The 12,506-nt window shown below is 47.0% G+C and overlaps 1 protein-coding gene and 1 long non-coding RNA gene across 10 annotated transcripts in view; one reads left to right on the top strand and one right to left on the bottom strand.

Moving 5' to 3' along the window:
- PI4KB (phosphatidylinositol 4-kinase beta) overlaps nucleotides 1–12,506 on the top strand; it is a 38,095-nt gene that overhangs the window by 8,637 nt on the left and 16,952 nt on the right. The window contains exons 1-3 of one of the 8 annotated variants that reach the window (XM_034990017.1): nucleotides 4,222–5,609; nucleotides 5,832–6,068; nucleotides 11,398–12,334. In XM_034990017.1, coding sequence (XP_034845908.1) covers nucleotides 11,426–12,334 — 909 coding nt within the window. In that variant the 5' untranslated portion in view covers nucleotides 4,222–5,609; nucleotides 5,832–6,068; nucleotides 11,398–11,425. Of the gene's footprint in view, nucleotides 1–3,425; nucleotides 3,891–4,221; nucleotides 5,610–5,831; nucleotides 6,069–11,397; nucleotides 12,335–12,506 lie in introns of those variants that run through there. The other 7 variants (XM_034990012.1, XM_034990011.1, XM_034990015.1 and 4 more) reach the window with 7 other exon arrangements.
- LOC118000342 lies at nucleotides 142–3,413 on the bottom strand. 2 transcript variants are annotated; one of them, XR_004676434.1, is made up of 3 exons: nucleotides 3,385–3,413; nucleotides 2,807–3,008; nucleotides 142–181 (listed from the first exon to the last, which is right to left on the bottom strand). It is a non-coding gene; the product is annotated as an uncharacterized LOC118000342 (long non-coding RNA). The 2 variants fall into 2 exon arrangements; XR_004676433.1 differs by having other exon boundaries at nucleotides 3,354–3,411.

Raw genomic sequence — 12,506 nt, 5'->3', positions numbered from 1 at the left:
CAAGAAGAAAAGAAAAGGAGGGATGCCTGGGTGGCTCAGTCGGTTAAGCGGCTGCCTTCGGCCCAGGTCATGATCCCAGGGTCCTGGGATCGAGTCCCACATCAGGCTCCTTGCTCAGCAGGGAACCTGCTTCTCCCTCTCTCTCCGTCTGCTTGTGGTCTCTCTGTCAAATAAATAAAATCTTTAAAAAAGAAAAAGGAAATAGGAAGAAGAAAAACTAGTTTAGTCAAATATTTACTTGTTAATATTTTTAATTTATTAATTCATTTATGAAAAATAACTTTTCCCAAACCAAAAAAAAAAAATCAGTAAGACAGTTGGCATTGTTTTACATTTTTGGAAACCCCTTTAATGCCTGACTGGATTCTCATATCTGCTTCTGCATTCCATCTGTTGCTATATCAACAAACATAATTTTTTCTCCATGTGGTAGAAACTAAGGATATGGCTAGAATACAAAGATGAATCCTCCCCTGCCTTGAGTTCAGACCAGAGAGGTTTGGAGACTTGTGGAAAGAGAGAGAGAGAGAGTGAGTGAGTGCATCAAATAAATAAATAAATAAATAAGTGAGTGAATAAATAAATAAATAAATCTCCAGAAAAAGTCAGAAAGACCAAGTCATACAGAGATGCAAAGAAATTCACACTTGAGCCCTTAGAGCTATAAACAGAAAACTCAACACTCTTCTGCTTAATACTGTGTTTGTGAGGGGAGGGCAAGGGGAGGAGGTCTCACTTGCTTAATAAAGGTCTTAATAGGGGCACCTGGGTGCTTCATGAGGTTAAGCATCCAACTCTTGATTTCAGCTCGGGTCATGATCTCAGGGTTGTGAGATCGAGTCTGCATAGGGCTCTGCACTGGGCATGGAGCCTGCTTAAGGCTTTTTCTCTCCCTCTCCCTCTGCCCCTCCAACATCCCCCTTCCCCTCTAAAAAAATAATAAAGGACTTAATAACTGTCAGTGGCTATAAAAAGTTCCTACTTAAAGATTGAGCAGAGATGTTCTTGAAACCTTGTTTTGTTGTTGGAAAATAAAAAACTTCCTACTATAAAAAGTAAGGCTTTCACATCCCTTTTCACAGTGTTCCAAAAACTGGCCCTAAGGGGGCACCTGGGTGGCTCAGCCCGTTAAGTATCTGACTTCCACTGGGGTCATGGTCTTGGGGTCCTGGGATCTAGCCCCATGTCCAGCTCTGCACTCAGCAGGGAGTCTACTTCTCCCTCTGCACTGCCCCACCCCCCGCTCATCCTTTCTCTCAAATAAATAAAATATTTTTTTTAAAAAAGATTTTATTTGTCAGAGTAAGAGAGAGTACAAGCAGAGGGAGCGGCAGGCAGAGGGAGAAGCAGGCTCCCCACTGAACAGGGAGCCCGATGCAGGATTCGATCCCAGGACCCTGGGATCATGACCTGAGCTGAAGGTAGATGCTTGACCAACTGAGCCATCCAGGTGTCGCTAAATAAATAAAATCTTTTTTTTTTTAAGATTTTATTTATTTATTTGAGAGAGAATGAGAGACAGAGAGCATGAGAGGGAGGAGGGTCAGAGGGAGAAGCAGACTCCCTGCCGAGCAGGGAGCCTGATGCGGGACTCGATCCCGGGACTCCAGGATCATGACCTGAGCCGAAGGCAGTCGCTTAACCAACTGAGCCACCCAGGCGCCCTCTAAATAAATAAAATCTTAAAAAGAAGGGCGGGGGGGGGGGCCTTAAGGCCCTTGGGAATCCTACGCCTGGAAGGGAGGGATGTGCGACACTTTAAACTCTAGGTTAAAGCAGGATCATTGCCTCTTGACCCTTGCCTGACAGCTGATTGGGAGCTGGCCAAGAGTTACAGGACCTGACAGGTGGACTGGTGATTCCCCCCTCCAGAGCAGCGGTGACAAATTCAAACTATCTTTGGCACTCTTGGCTTCTTTCTCTGCTCATCTGTCTTTACTGTACTCCCACTTTAACCTAGTTTATCAGCTTGCCCTCTCATGATTCAAGCAAATTCCCATTTCTTTTCTTCAACATACAATTTTTTAGTCTTCAGAATGCTCTCTCTTTTTTGTTCTGCTGGATCCTGCCCAATATCTCTTCTAATACCTGGCTTACAGTATTTTTGAGAGGTCTTCCATTCATTCATTTGCCATATACTTGGTGGCTAGGCCTTCTGTATTAATTAAACATACTCCTCTCTATTCCTTCAGCAATTGGGTACCCCATTTGTTACTTTTGTACATACTGCATGTTTTACATAGGTATTTTCAAGCTACTACTTTTTATTCTGCCTCCCCATTTGCTTCCATGTATTTTTAAAATTTCTTCTTTAATTTCCTGATTATTCTGGAAAATCATTCTATTCTGCCTCCCCATTAAACACAGAAGCAGTGACCCTTTTCTTTCATCATCCTATATTATTGTCCCAATAATAGTAATGTAGTGCTATGGTAGTAATCTGTACTCTCTTTTAATCCTCACAAAACCCTGTAAAGTGTTAATATTCCTGGGTCCATTTTGCAGACCTAGAAACTGAGGTTCAAAGAGGTTACTCCAGTCCTCCCAAATCAAACAGACTTTAAGTGGCAGGGAAGGTGGCATCCAAGATCTGGGCTAGCCTCAGAAATCTAGCCTCAACGACAAATATTAAGTAAGGCCCTATAAGGGTTGGGACAGAGGTTCTGAGGGAGAGGGTTCCCAATCAGTAATACTGACAAATACACAAAAGCAAAACCAGAGGTCCAGCTGCAGGGCGTGTTTTTGTTTATTTGTTTAGTTGTATTTGGTTTGGTTTTGTTTGGAAGACGGGGTTATGATCACTCACCTCTCCCGACCTGGCCCTGTCCAGCCCCTCCTTGGAGGGATCGACGGCCGGAGGCTGGAGGCTGGAGGCCAAAGGCTACCCAGGCAGGTGGTGACCTCGGAGGCAGAACCACGGCCTCGAGTCGCGCCGCTAACGGCGGAAGATTGACGCGGTTGGACCGCGCCATTCCCGAAGCGATAAGGGGCATAATCTTGGCAGCGTCCTTAAAGATTAATAGGAAAAAGGTGGTGAGGGTGACTTTCTTCCCCGCCCGCCCTTTTTCTTTCTCCACTCCCCGCGGGCCCCCCGCGTCCATTCCACGGCCTAATTTACTAAGAGAGTCTTGTGGAATAGGGGAGGGGGGAAAGCCACTGATAGCAATTACGGTAACTCCGTTGCTAACACAAACGGACTCATTTACATATAATTTGCATGTTCAGGTACTTATGGAAGTACCCAATGTGTCTGTACTTCCTTTCTTTAATAGGGCACCCACAGCCGCCTGCTGGCCTGCCTCTCTCTGCTCTAGGCCAGGGGGCCCTGTCCCTTATCCAGTAAATTTTACTACCTTCTCGGTTCCCTAGCCTCGCAAACGCTACCTCTGAGCCTCCGGAAGATTGGCCCCTCCTCCCACCCGTAGGCTCCTCCCTTCGCCCTCTCCTCCCTCCCTAGCTTCCAAATGCGTCTTCCCCGCCCCCTTTTCTATTTCTGAGCAGGCATGTTCCAGGCAGCTCACCCGACTCCTTAGATTGCTATGGGATTGGTAGGGTCCTGAGCGTCGGAGAAGCCGGAAGGCATATCCCAAGAAGGGTTGCTGGGACTCACAAGAAGAATTGAGCCCTACTGGGATTTTTTATTTTCGTCTTGCTTTTGCGGAGGGAAGGCGAGGAGGCTGTGCGGCCCGGTCGAACTTGAGGCAGTGCGAAGGCCCCCTCAGGCGGCGCCGAGGGCAGCCCCTAAGCCGGGGCCTGGCTCAGCCGCCGCGGCCGCTGTCAGGGAAGCGCAGGCGGCCAATGGAACCCGGGAGCGGCCGCTGCTGCTGAGGCGGCGGTGTCGGCAGCCCGACCCCGACCGCCCGCACCCCCTCCGCGGGGGTCCTCAGGAGGTAAGCGACTCCTACCCTGGGAGTCCCCCTGGCCCTGTGCGTGGGGGGTCCCTCTCCCACCCTGTCCCGCACAGCCTCCCCCCGCCCCCACACCTGGGTTTGACTACAGAACTGCCCTCCGGGTGGCAGCTGCACCCCGGGTGCCTTCACCCTTTCCCTTCAAGTCTGGGGTCCTTCTCTGCTTTCTTGGCTTCCTCTTCTGTTTAGCTCCTCCCTCCGCCCGGGGATCCCCCCGCCGCCCCCCCCCCATCCCTGTTGCCTCTGTCCCGAATTATTTTCTCCTAAGTCACGAACCCTTTCCACATCAGGGTACCTCTTGTAATGTCCATTCTTGTTTGCCCTTCCTCGTCAGCTGTGTTCCGCCCCAAACCTTTCCCACAGCCTCCTCCTTCATCCCCTTTTCCTATTTTTGCCCCTTTCCTCCGATGTCTCCGTGCAACCCCAGCACTGGGTTCCCATTTCCCTGAGCTCTCTCTTCCCTGTGGCCCTCTATTCCTCTGTTTCTGATTCCATTACCTCACCGCCACCCACCCAGCTCCTGGCTTCCAAGAATTGCCTATTCCCCTCCCCTTAAGAAATCTCAGGCCTTCATCGTCATTCCCAAGGTACTATTTGCATTGTACTTTGGTCTTAATCCTTACCCTTCTCTAGAGAGCTTTATGATCCCTGTAACTTTCTTTAGCTTCCCTTTTCCCACTCCTCAATACCCCAACCTCTGGAGGTTTGTTCCTATAGAAAAGATCTAACAGTGCCTCTTCCCATTCAGGATTTCCATCTCTGACACCTTCTCTCTCTCTCGTTTCAAGGATTTTGCTGATCCTTGTGACCCTTGGTTCTGTTTTCCCTGTGGTCTTTCTGTGTTCTCTGTCACATTCTTTATCTCTACATACCACTTATTTCAGGATCAGCTAAATCTTGAACTAAGAAGAAAATGTGTTGGTGGGGGGAGCCTCAGCTGTCTCACTCAGGCTTTTCTGGACAGAAGGGTGTTTCTGAAGGATGGAGTAAGTTTTGAAGAAGTTCCTATCAGATTACACTTTGTTGACTACCCAGGATCAGCCACTAGGAGGGATGAACAGGCCTGCCTGGAAACTGTGAGATTGTGAGAAATTTTGTTTTGGGTTACTTAATTTTAGGCTTGTCCTTAAGGGATCACTGATTAGAGTGTCTTCCAGATCCAGAAGGAGTCAGTTTATTATCTGTGGCTTACTGGAATAGTTTTGGTTGATTCCGTAAGGCTTAGGCCTAGGGTGGGTTTGGGGGTAACTGAGAAAAGGAACATGAGACATTAGAGAGAGCGTGGACATTCAGAATCAGGACTTCTGGATTCAGTATGTGACTTCCTCACTTGACCTCTAGAGTGACCTTTTTGGGAGAATGGCCCACTCTGTGGGCATCAGTGCAGTAATGGGCTACTTGTAACATGTGGGTTGGGGGAAAAATTAGATTTGGTTTATTTGTTTACAAAACATTCTGGGTTTCACAGAGAAAAGGCATTTCTTAGTAGTGGTTTAGCTGACCTGAGAGTTTTCCTTCATTGTGATCTCTCTATTGGGTCTTTCTAGTCGACAGCTGTGGCAATAAGTCCATTTGAAAGACAAGCTCCAGGCCTGCTTCCTTTGTCTGCCTTGCCTTTTTTCTCCGCTACATGAAGTTGCTGACCACCTGTGCTGTTCCTCTTGGACTTAATCCATAACTCCAGATTCTGTAGATGGAAAAGTATGTTTGTGGGAAAGCCCTTTGAGGAAGATGGCTGGGAAAGAGAACTTGGAGTGAAGTGGGACTTGGGAAACTAGTTGCTCCCTTGTATGCCATGTCTCTCTTGGCCTGTGATAGTGAAGAGGGCATGTGAAGTTGCATTTTTCTTCCAACTCTAAGTCTTTTTGAAAGTAATCATGCTTCCTCTTCCCACTTATCCCTTGTCTCCCTCTTCATTGTTAGCCAGAGTGCAGTCTCCTCATCCTCCTTTTTAGGAGTAGTTTCCCTGCTTCATTCTCAGAGCTGGGTCCACGCTGCATGAGAACGTGTTTGCTGAATGCCATCCAAAGCAACAAATTGAGATTCTTTGATTTGGGGAAGAAGTTTGGGAGGAACCTTTCAGTAATTGGCATGAGACAAGAGAGGGCCTAGTCCAAGCGCATTTGGGGCTTGCAGCAGGGAGGAACAGTTCAGAGAGAGGTGAGTGCACAAGTTACTTTCTTTGCCATCTGTCTGTTTCAGCAGGGGCTCCCAGAGCTGGCTTGGGCTGTCTGACTGGAATCTGCTTATACCAGCTCCCATGGCCCTGCACAGAGACTTCTCAGCTTGATTCAATATTGGCTTAGCTACCCTGAGACCACTGCCTTCCCTGCCTTTCTGCTGCTAGCTCAAGAATGCCCTCTTCCCTGATGCCAATCCCCCACTGGGGCCTTGGGGGAAACATTTACGGGATTCCTGCTAGGGTCTGAGCCTACTTACTGTTCGTCCCTGGGTTTCTATGAGAAAAAAAAGTAGCACTTAATCTCTACTTTGTCCATTGAGGTCAAGGGAGAAAGATGAGCTGAGGCCTTTTTAACGAAAGGTTTGAGTTAGACTTTAGGATATGAGGAGGAACTTCTCAACAGCAGAACAAGCAGCCTAGGGTTATGCGGAGTCTCTTTGGAAGAGCAGCTTCTTTTTTTTTTTTTTTAAGATTTTATTTATTTGACAGAGAGAGAGACAGCGAGAGAGGGAACACAAGCAGGGGGAGTGGGAGAGGGAGAAGCAGGCTTCCCGCGGAGCAGGGAACCCGATGCAGGGCTCGATCCCAGGACCCTGGGGATCATGACCTGAGCCAAAGGCAGACGCGTAACGACTGAGCCACCCAGGCGCCCCGAGCAGCTTCTTTTTAAAAATTATTATCAAAGGTGGGGCGCCTGGCTGGCTTAGTTGGTGGAGCACACAACTCTTGATCTCTGACTTGTAAGTTCAAGCCCACGTTGAGTGTAGAGATTACTTAAAAAAATAAAATCTTTAAAAGAAAATTATTATCAAAGGCAAACATGCACTTGGTAATAAATCCAGTGGTACTTAAGAGTTTATGATGAAGGGGCTCCTGGGTAGCTCAGTCGTTAAGCGTCTGCCTTCGGCTCAGGTCATGATCCCAGAGTCCTGGGATCGAGCCCCACATCAGGCTCCCTGCTCAGTGGGAAGCCTGTTTCTCCCTCTCCCACTCCCCCTGCTTGTGTTCCCTCTCTCGCTGTGTCTCTCTCTGTCAAATAAATTTTAAAAAAAATAAGAGTTTATGATGAAATCAACAGTCCCTTTCCATTCTTCCCACTCCTCCTTTAGAGTTAACACCTTAATTATCTCAATGTTTATTTTTGAAGGTTATCACCATAGCATTGGATAAAATGCTTGTGCCTCTATTTCTTGGTGTATTAATTGTTACAAAAGAGCATTGAACTTTAGAGGATTTACACTTCTTGTTTATATAATAGTCATTTTTATTTATTAGAAGCCTCTGTAATTGTAAATAACATATGTGAACTTCCCTTTTCTATGAACTTGTAACAGTCTCTTAACTACCCACCTTGTAGGATGAAGATAGTGGCTTCACTACCCTTTTTTCCAACTCACATGATCCATCTCAAAGGGAGGAAAATTGAGCTTGCCTACCTGCTTGGAAATCAGATGAGCTCTTAAGACAGTTCCATGAAAATACAGGAACCTGTAAAAACATGAGGATTTTCCTGAACCAATCCATATTTTTCTAGTCCCCCAAGAAGGGAATGGTCATTAACTGGGTGAGGGGATTGATTTGGGGCTTTCTACTGTCCTGTCTAGCAGAGACCAATCCAGGAAATCCTTTAATGAAGATCAGTAGGGGGTTGGAAGGTTCTTTGCCTGGAATCTTGTGATGAGAAGCAGGAAGCCAGGTTAAACATCCCCTCCCCCTAGAGTTTTTGCAGACATTTACTTAAATGCTAGGTCATACAGAATACAAACATGTACACCCTCTTTGTCCTCTATAGCCACTGCTGTGCTCAGCCCTGAACAACCCCCTGATGCTTAGATGAGGATTCCCTACATTGCCCAGACAATTAGCTGTGGAGCCCCATCAGTTGTTAACACTCCTCCACTCCTACCCAGTGCCTAGAAGCCAGCTGCTAGGCTGGGGTGGGGGAGGCCTCTTCAGTTCCTTCATCATCTAATTGGAAGGCTAGTTTAGGCTCCCAGTGTGAAATGTGGAGCCTCAGTTGTTTGAACGTCCTTGAGAGCATAGGAGCCATTTGATATTAAAGGTTTGGATTTTCTTCTTTTTTCCTATTCTCTTACAAGGCGACGGGTGATGAATATAGGACCTCTTCCTTTTTTCTTTTGCTTTCTAGTCCTTTCACTTTTTTTAGAATGGTTACTTACCGAAGTTATATTGTCTTTGCTTTTGAAAATGAATGAACTGATGTTGAAGACCGTATTAGGACTTAGGTTTTGGAGAATCCCTTTCCTATTTCTTTTTTTATTTTATTTTATTATTATTATTTTTAAAGATTTTATTTATTTATTTGAGAGAGAGAATGAGATAGAGAGCATGAGATGGGAGAGGGTCAGAGAGAGAGGCAGACTCCCTGCTGAGCAGGAGCCCGACGTGGGACTCGATCCCAGGACTCCAGAATCATGACCTGAGCCGAAGGCAGTCACTTAACCAACTGAGCCACCCAGGCGCCCCCTTTCCTATTTCTTACTGTCTAAATTGGCAACTCAGTACCTCCTCCCCCCATGACTTGTTTCAGATGCAGGCAATCCTTGAGGCTCAGGGAGGCGAGGGAGGTCCAACTCCAATTTGGTAGTTTCTAGTGGCAGAGCCACTAGAGAGGAGTCCAGTTTTCCTGCATCTCTTGACACCATCTGGTTCCCTGGGGAATAAAGACTGAGATGGGGGATCTGTTTGGTGGAAAAGTCCCCTGAGTACTGTGATGCGGGATTCCTCGCTGAGCCCTGGGATAAAAAAATAACGGCATCCTTCCTTCCCCTCCTGGTGCCAGTAATAATCCCAGCTGTGGTCAGCTGGGGCAGGCATCTGCTGAGTATCCTAGTGAGGTCTGAGGTGCTATATATGGGAGGATGTCTGAACTTCATGTCCCTTGGAAGTTTTGAAAAGTGGATTTTAGGAGCTTTTGATAACTTGGAAGTCTCTGGAGTAGAGGGAAGGGGAAAGATTTGCCAAGCATAGAGAGATTGAGGGAAAAATAAAAGTTGGTTGTATAAAATGATTGAGGCTATCATGTGAGTTTTTTAGCAGACCTAAAAGGTGGTGGTCTCAGTTGAATTAGAATGACCCTCTGGTGCAGAGTGCCCTGCAAAGGTGTGGCAAGGAGTGATTAAAGCTTATTATTTCTGTGTAGCCTAAAGTTGCGAGTAGAGACAGATCCACATAGGCAGCCATGCTGGTTCTACTACTCAGAGGGCTCTGCCTAATTTTAGGAGAGAGCATGATGAACGAGTTGCCAAATTTTTACTGGTACCAAGCTCAAACTGCATCAGAGAAATTAAATTCAGGGATGGGAACTTCTTGTTTGACAGAGTTGGGAGAAAGATAAACTAGCCTTTTTTGGTGATCTCTGAGAACAGAAGAGTTCCCCATCTGTCTTCCTGCAAGACTTAGTGGTGACTGCTGGGAGGGAGGGAGCTAGGCTCTACTGTATAGGGCAGAGCAGAGTAACTGATTCTTAACATTTCAGAGGTGCAAGAAGAGGCACCGGAAGGGTGGCGGTGGAAAATGGGGCTTCCCAGAGTGATTATAGAGAATTTGTATCGGAAGCCTCTTTTCACCTACCCAAAGTGATATGCACCCAGATTCACTAGCATCAAAGGCAGTGTCACTAATGGTTGCAAACTACCTGCGTTTCTACTCTACAGTAGATCCTGCCTTCCTCTTGTTCACGCTCTTGAGTTTATCTTAGACTCGCTCTTGTGTTTTTGTGAAGAGGCCTCTGAGCCCGTTGTTGACTACAGTCGGACTCTGGAGTTGGGTAGATCTGACATTCACGGTGTGCCTCTCCCAGTTCTTGCTTTGAAATTTCCTTCCGTTCTACACTATTCTGATCCAAATTTGGTGGGGCTCGGAAGAATCGTCCTAGGAGAGCAGTGGCTTTTGTCAGCAATGTTCTCTCACTCCAGAGAGGGACTCTTGGTGATGTGATTCCTGTTCCTCCTTGTTCTTTGGATGTTATAGACCCATGAGCTCTAGCTAAATTCTTTTTGCCTTCTCCCAGCCTTTCCAGTTCTTGGGCTGTGTGTATGATAATGGAGAAAGTAGTGTTGGGGTAGGAGAGGGCTGTTATAAATGTTTTGGGAGATTCTTAGACAACAAATGTAATGCTAATTCACTTTCCTTATAAACAGTATATGTGTGTGTGCGCACACACTCGTACGCATATACACTGTTTACTAACTTGTTAGGTGATTAGGATTCACCTAATATTTATTGAGTACTGCTGTGTGCCAAGGACTGTGCTAGATCCTTCTACACTCATGACATTTTCCCACACAGCAACAGTGAGAAGTAGATAAGTTTTTCCCATTTTGCAGTGGAGGAAACTGAAACTCAGAAGATATGTGGTTTGCCTAAGTTTACACATCTCATAATGGCAGAGCCAGGATCTTGAATCTCAGCCCATTTGACTCCACGTTCAGCAGTCTTTCCACTATACTTAACTGCTATGGCACTAGAGAAAGAGGGAATGATGTCATGAAGTCAGACAAGCAGAGAAATGGCACACTTCAACGGGGTTGTTGATGGTTGTTTTAGAGCTGTTTTCTTCTCAGTGAAGCCTGGATGGTATTTGCTGGCCCTTATTCCTTGGGAACTTTGAGTCTGAAGGGAAGGTGACTAGAGGAACATATCAGGACTTGGATACTGGGAGGTGTCAGGCTGGTTCAGTCGGAAGAGCGTGGGACTCTTGATCTCAGGGTCTTGAGTTCAATCGAGCCCCACATTGGGTGTAGAGATTACTTAAATAAAAATAAAACTTAAAAAAAATAGACTTTGATACTAAATGGAGGTGAGATGTTTAGGACCTGTGTCTGGAGTGTTATATGAGTAAGGAAATACAATTTAAAGAGGAAAAGAGAAAGGTTATTGGCAGGCGTGTCAAGGGAGACACAAGAAGAACACAAGATAGTGAAGAGTTAGGGACAAGGAAATAAGACCAGAATTGCTTCCCAGTCTACCTGAAGATTTGTAAACCTATGTAAACAAAACGTATAAAGCAGCATTTTGCAAATGCAAGGTAGGAACAGAGGCTAAGCTGATAGCTAAGTGCAGAAGGAAGGAAGAGTAATGTGGAGATCAGCAGTGGAGCTAGTCAGGGAAGGCTTTGTGGGAGATGACTTCTCATCTGATTTTGAAGGAGTCCAGGAAGACAAAAGAGAGGAGGGGCCTGGGAAGGTTTCATGGTAGACGAAAGGAAGACCTGAGGATGGCACCACTAACCAGTGTGTGTATGTGTCTCCCTTTCTGTTCCTTTCTCCCTCCTTCCTCCTGTAGCTTGGAAGCTCGAAGTCTGGCTGTGGCCATGGGAGACATGGTGGTGGAACCTGCCCCCCTGAAGCCAACTTCTGAGCCCACTCCTGGCCCGCCAGGGAATAATGGGGGTTCCTTGCTAGGCGTCATCACAGAGGGGGTCGGGGAGCTATCAGTGATTGACCGTGAGGTGGCCCAGAAGGCCTGCCAGGAGGTGCTGGAGCAAGTCAAGCTCTTGCATGGAGGTATGTCTGTATCTAGCACAGACACCCCACTGGAGCTGGTCAATGGGGATGTTTTGGACAGTGCAGTCCGTTGCCTGGACGATCCACCTGCCCAGATAAGGGAGGAGGAAGATGAAATGGGGGCCACTGTGGCCTCGGGCACAGCCAAGGGAGCAAGGAGGCGGCGGCAGAACAACTCAGCCAAACAGTCCTGGCTGCTGAGGCTATTTGAGTCAAAACTATTTGACATCTCCATGGCCATTTCATACCTGTACAACTCCAAGGAGCCTGGAGTACAAGCCTACATCGGCAACCGGCTCTTCTGCTTTCGCAACGAGGATGTGGATTTCTATCTGCCCCAGTTGCTGAACATGTACATCCACATGGATGAGGACGTGGGTGATGCCATCAAGCCCTACATAGTCCATCGCTGTCGCCAGAGCATTAACTTTTCCCTCCAGTGCGCCCTGTTGCTTGGGGCCTACTCTTCAGACATGCACATTTCCACTCAGCGACACTCCCGTGGGACCAAGCTCCGGAAGCTGATCCTCTCAGATGAGCTAAAGCCAGCTCACCGGAAGAGGGAGCTGCCTTCCTTTAGCCCAGCCCCTGACATGGGGCTGTCTCCCTCTAAGAGGACTCACCAGCGCTCTAAGTCTGATGCTACCGCCAGCATAAGTCTCAGCAGCAACCTGAAGCGAACAGCCAGCAACCCTAAAGTGGAAAATGAGGATGAGGTAAAATGCCTGGGAGGGGCAGTGGGGAAGATGGCATGGAGACAGGATGTCTGATATATACTTCCTCTGTCCTTTTCTCTCCTTCCCTCTGTTTCATTTCACTGATAAAAGCATGGGATGTCAGAGTGGAAAAAGACCTTAGAATTCATGTATTCCAACTGTCTCATTTTAC

Source organism: Mirounga leonina, unplaced genomic scaffold (genome assembly GCF_011800145.1).
Source record: "Mirounga leonina isolate KUSES-001 unplaced genomic scaffold, KU_Mleo_1.0 Mir_493, whole genome shotgun sequence".
NCBI classification, from domain to species: domain Eukaryota; kingdom Metazoa; phylum Chordata; class Mammalia; order Carnivora; family Phocidae; genus Mirounga; species Mirounga leonina.
Note: the sequence above shows the minus strand (reverse complement) of the source record. Positions and strands in the feature narration are given on the sequence as shown.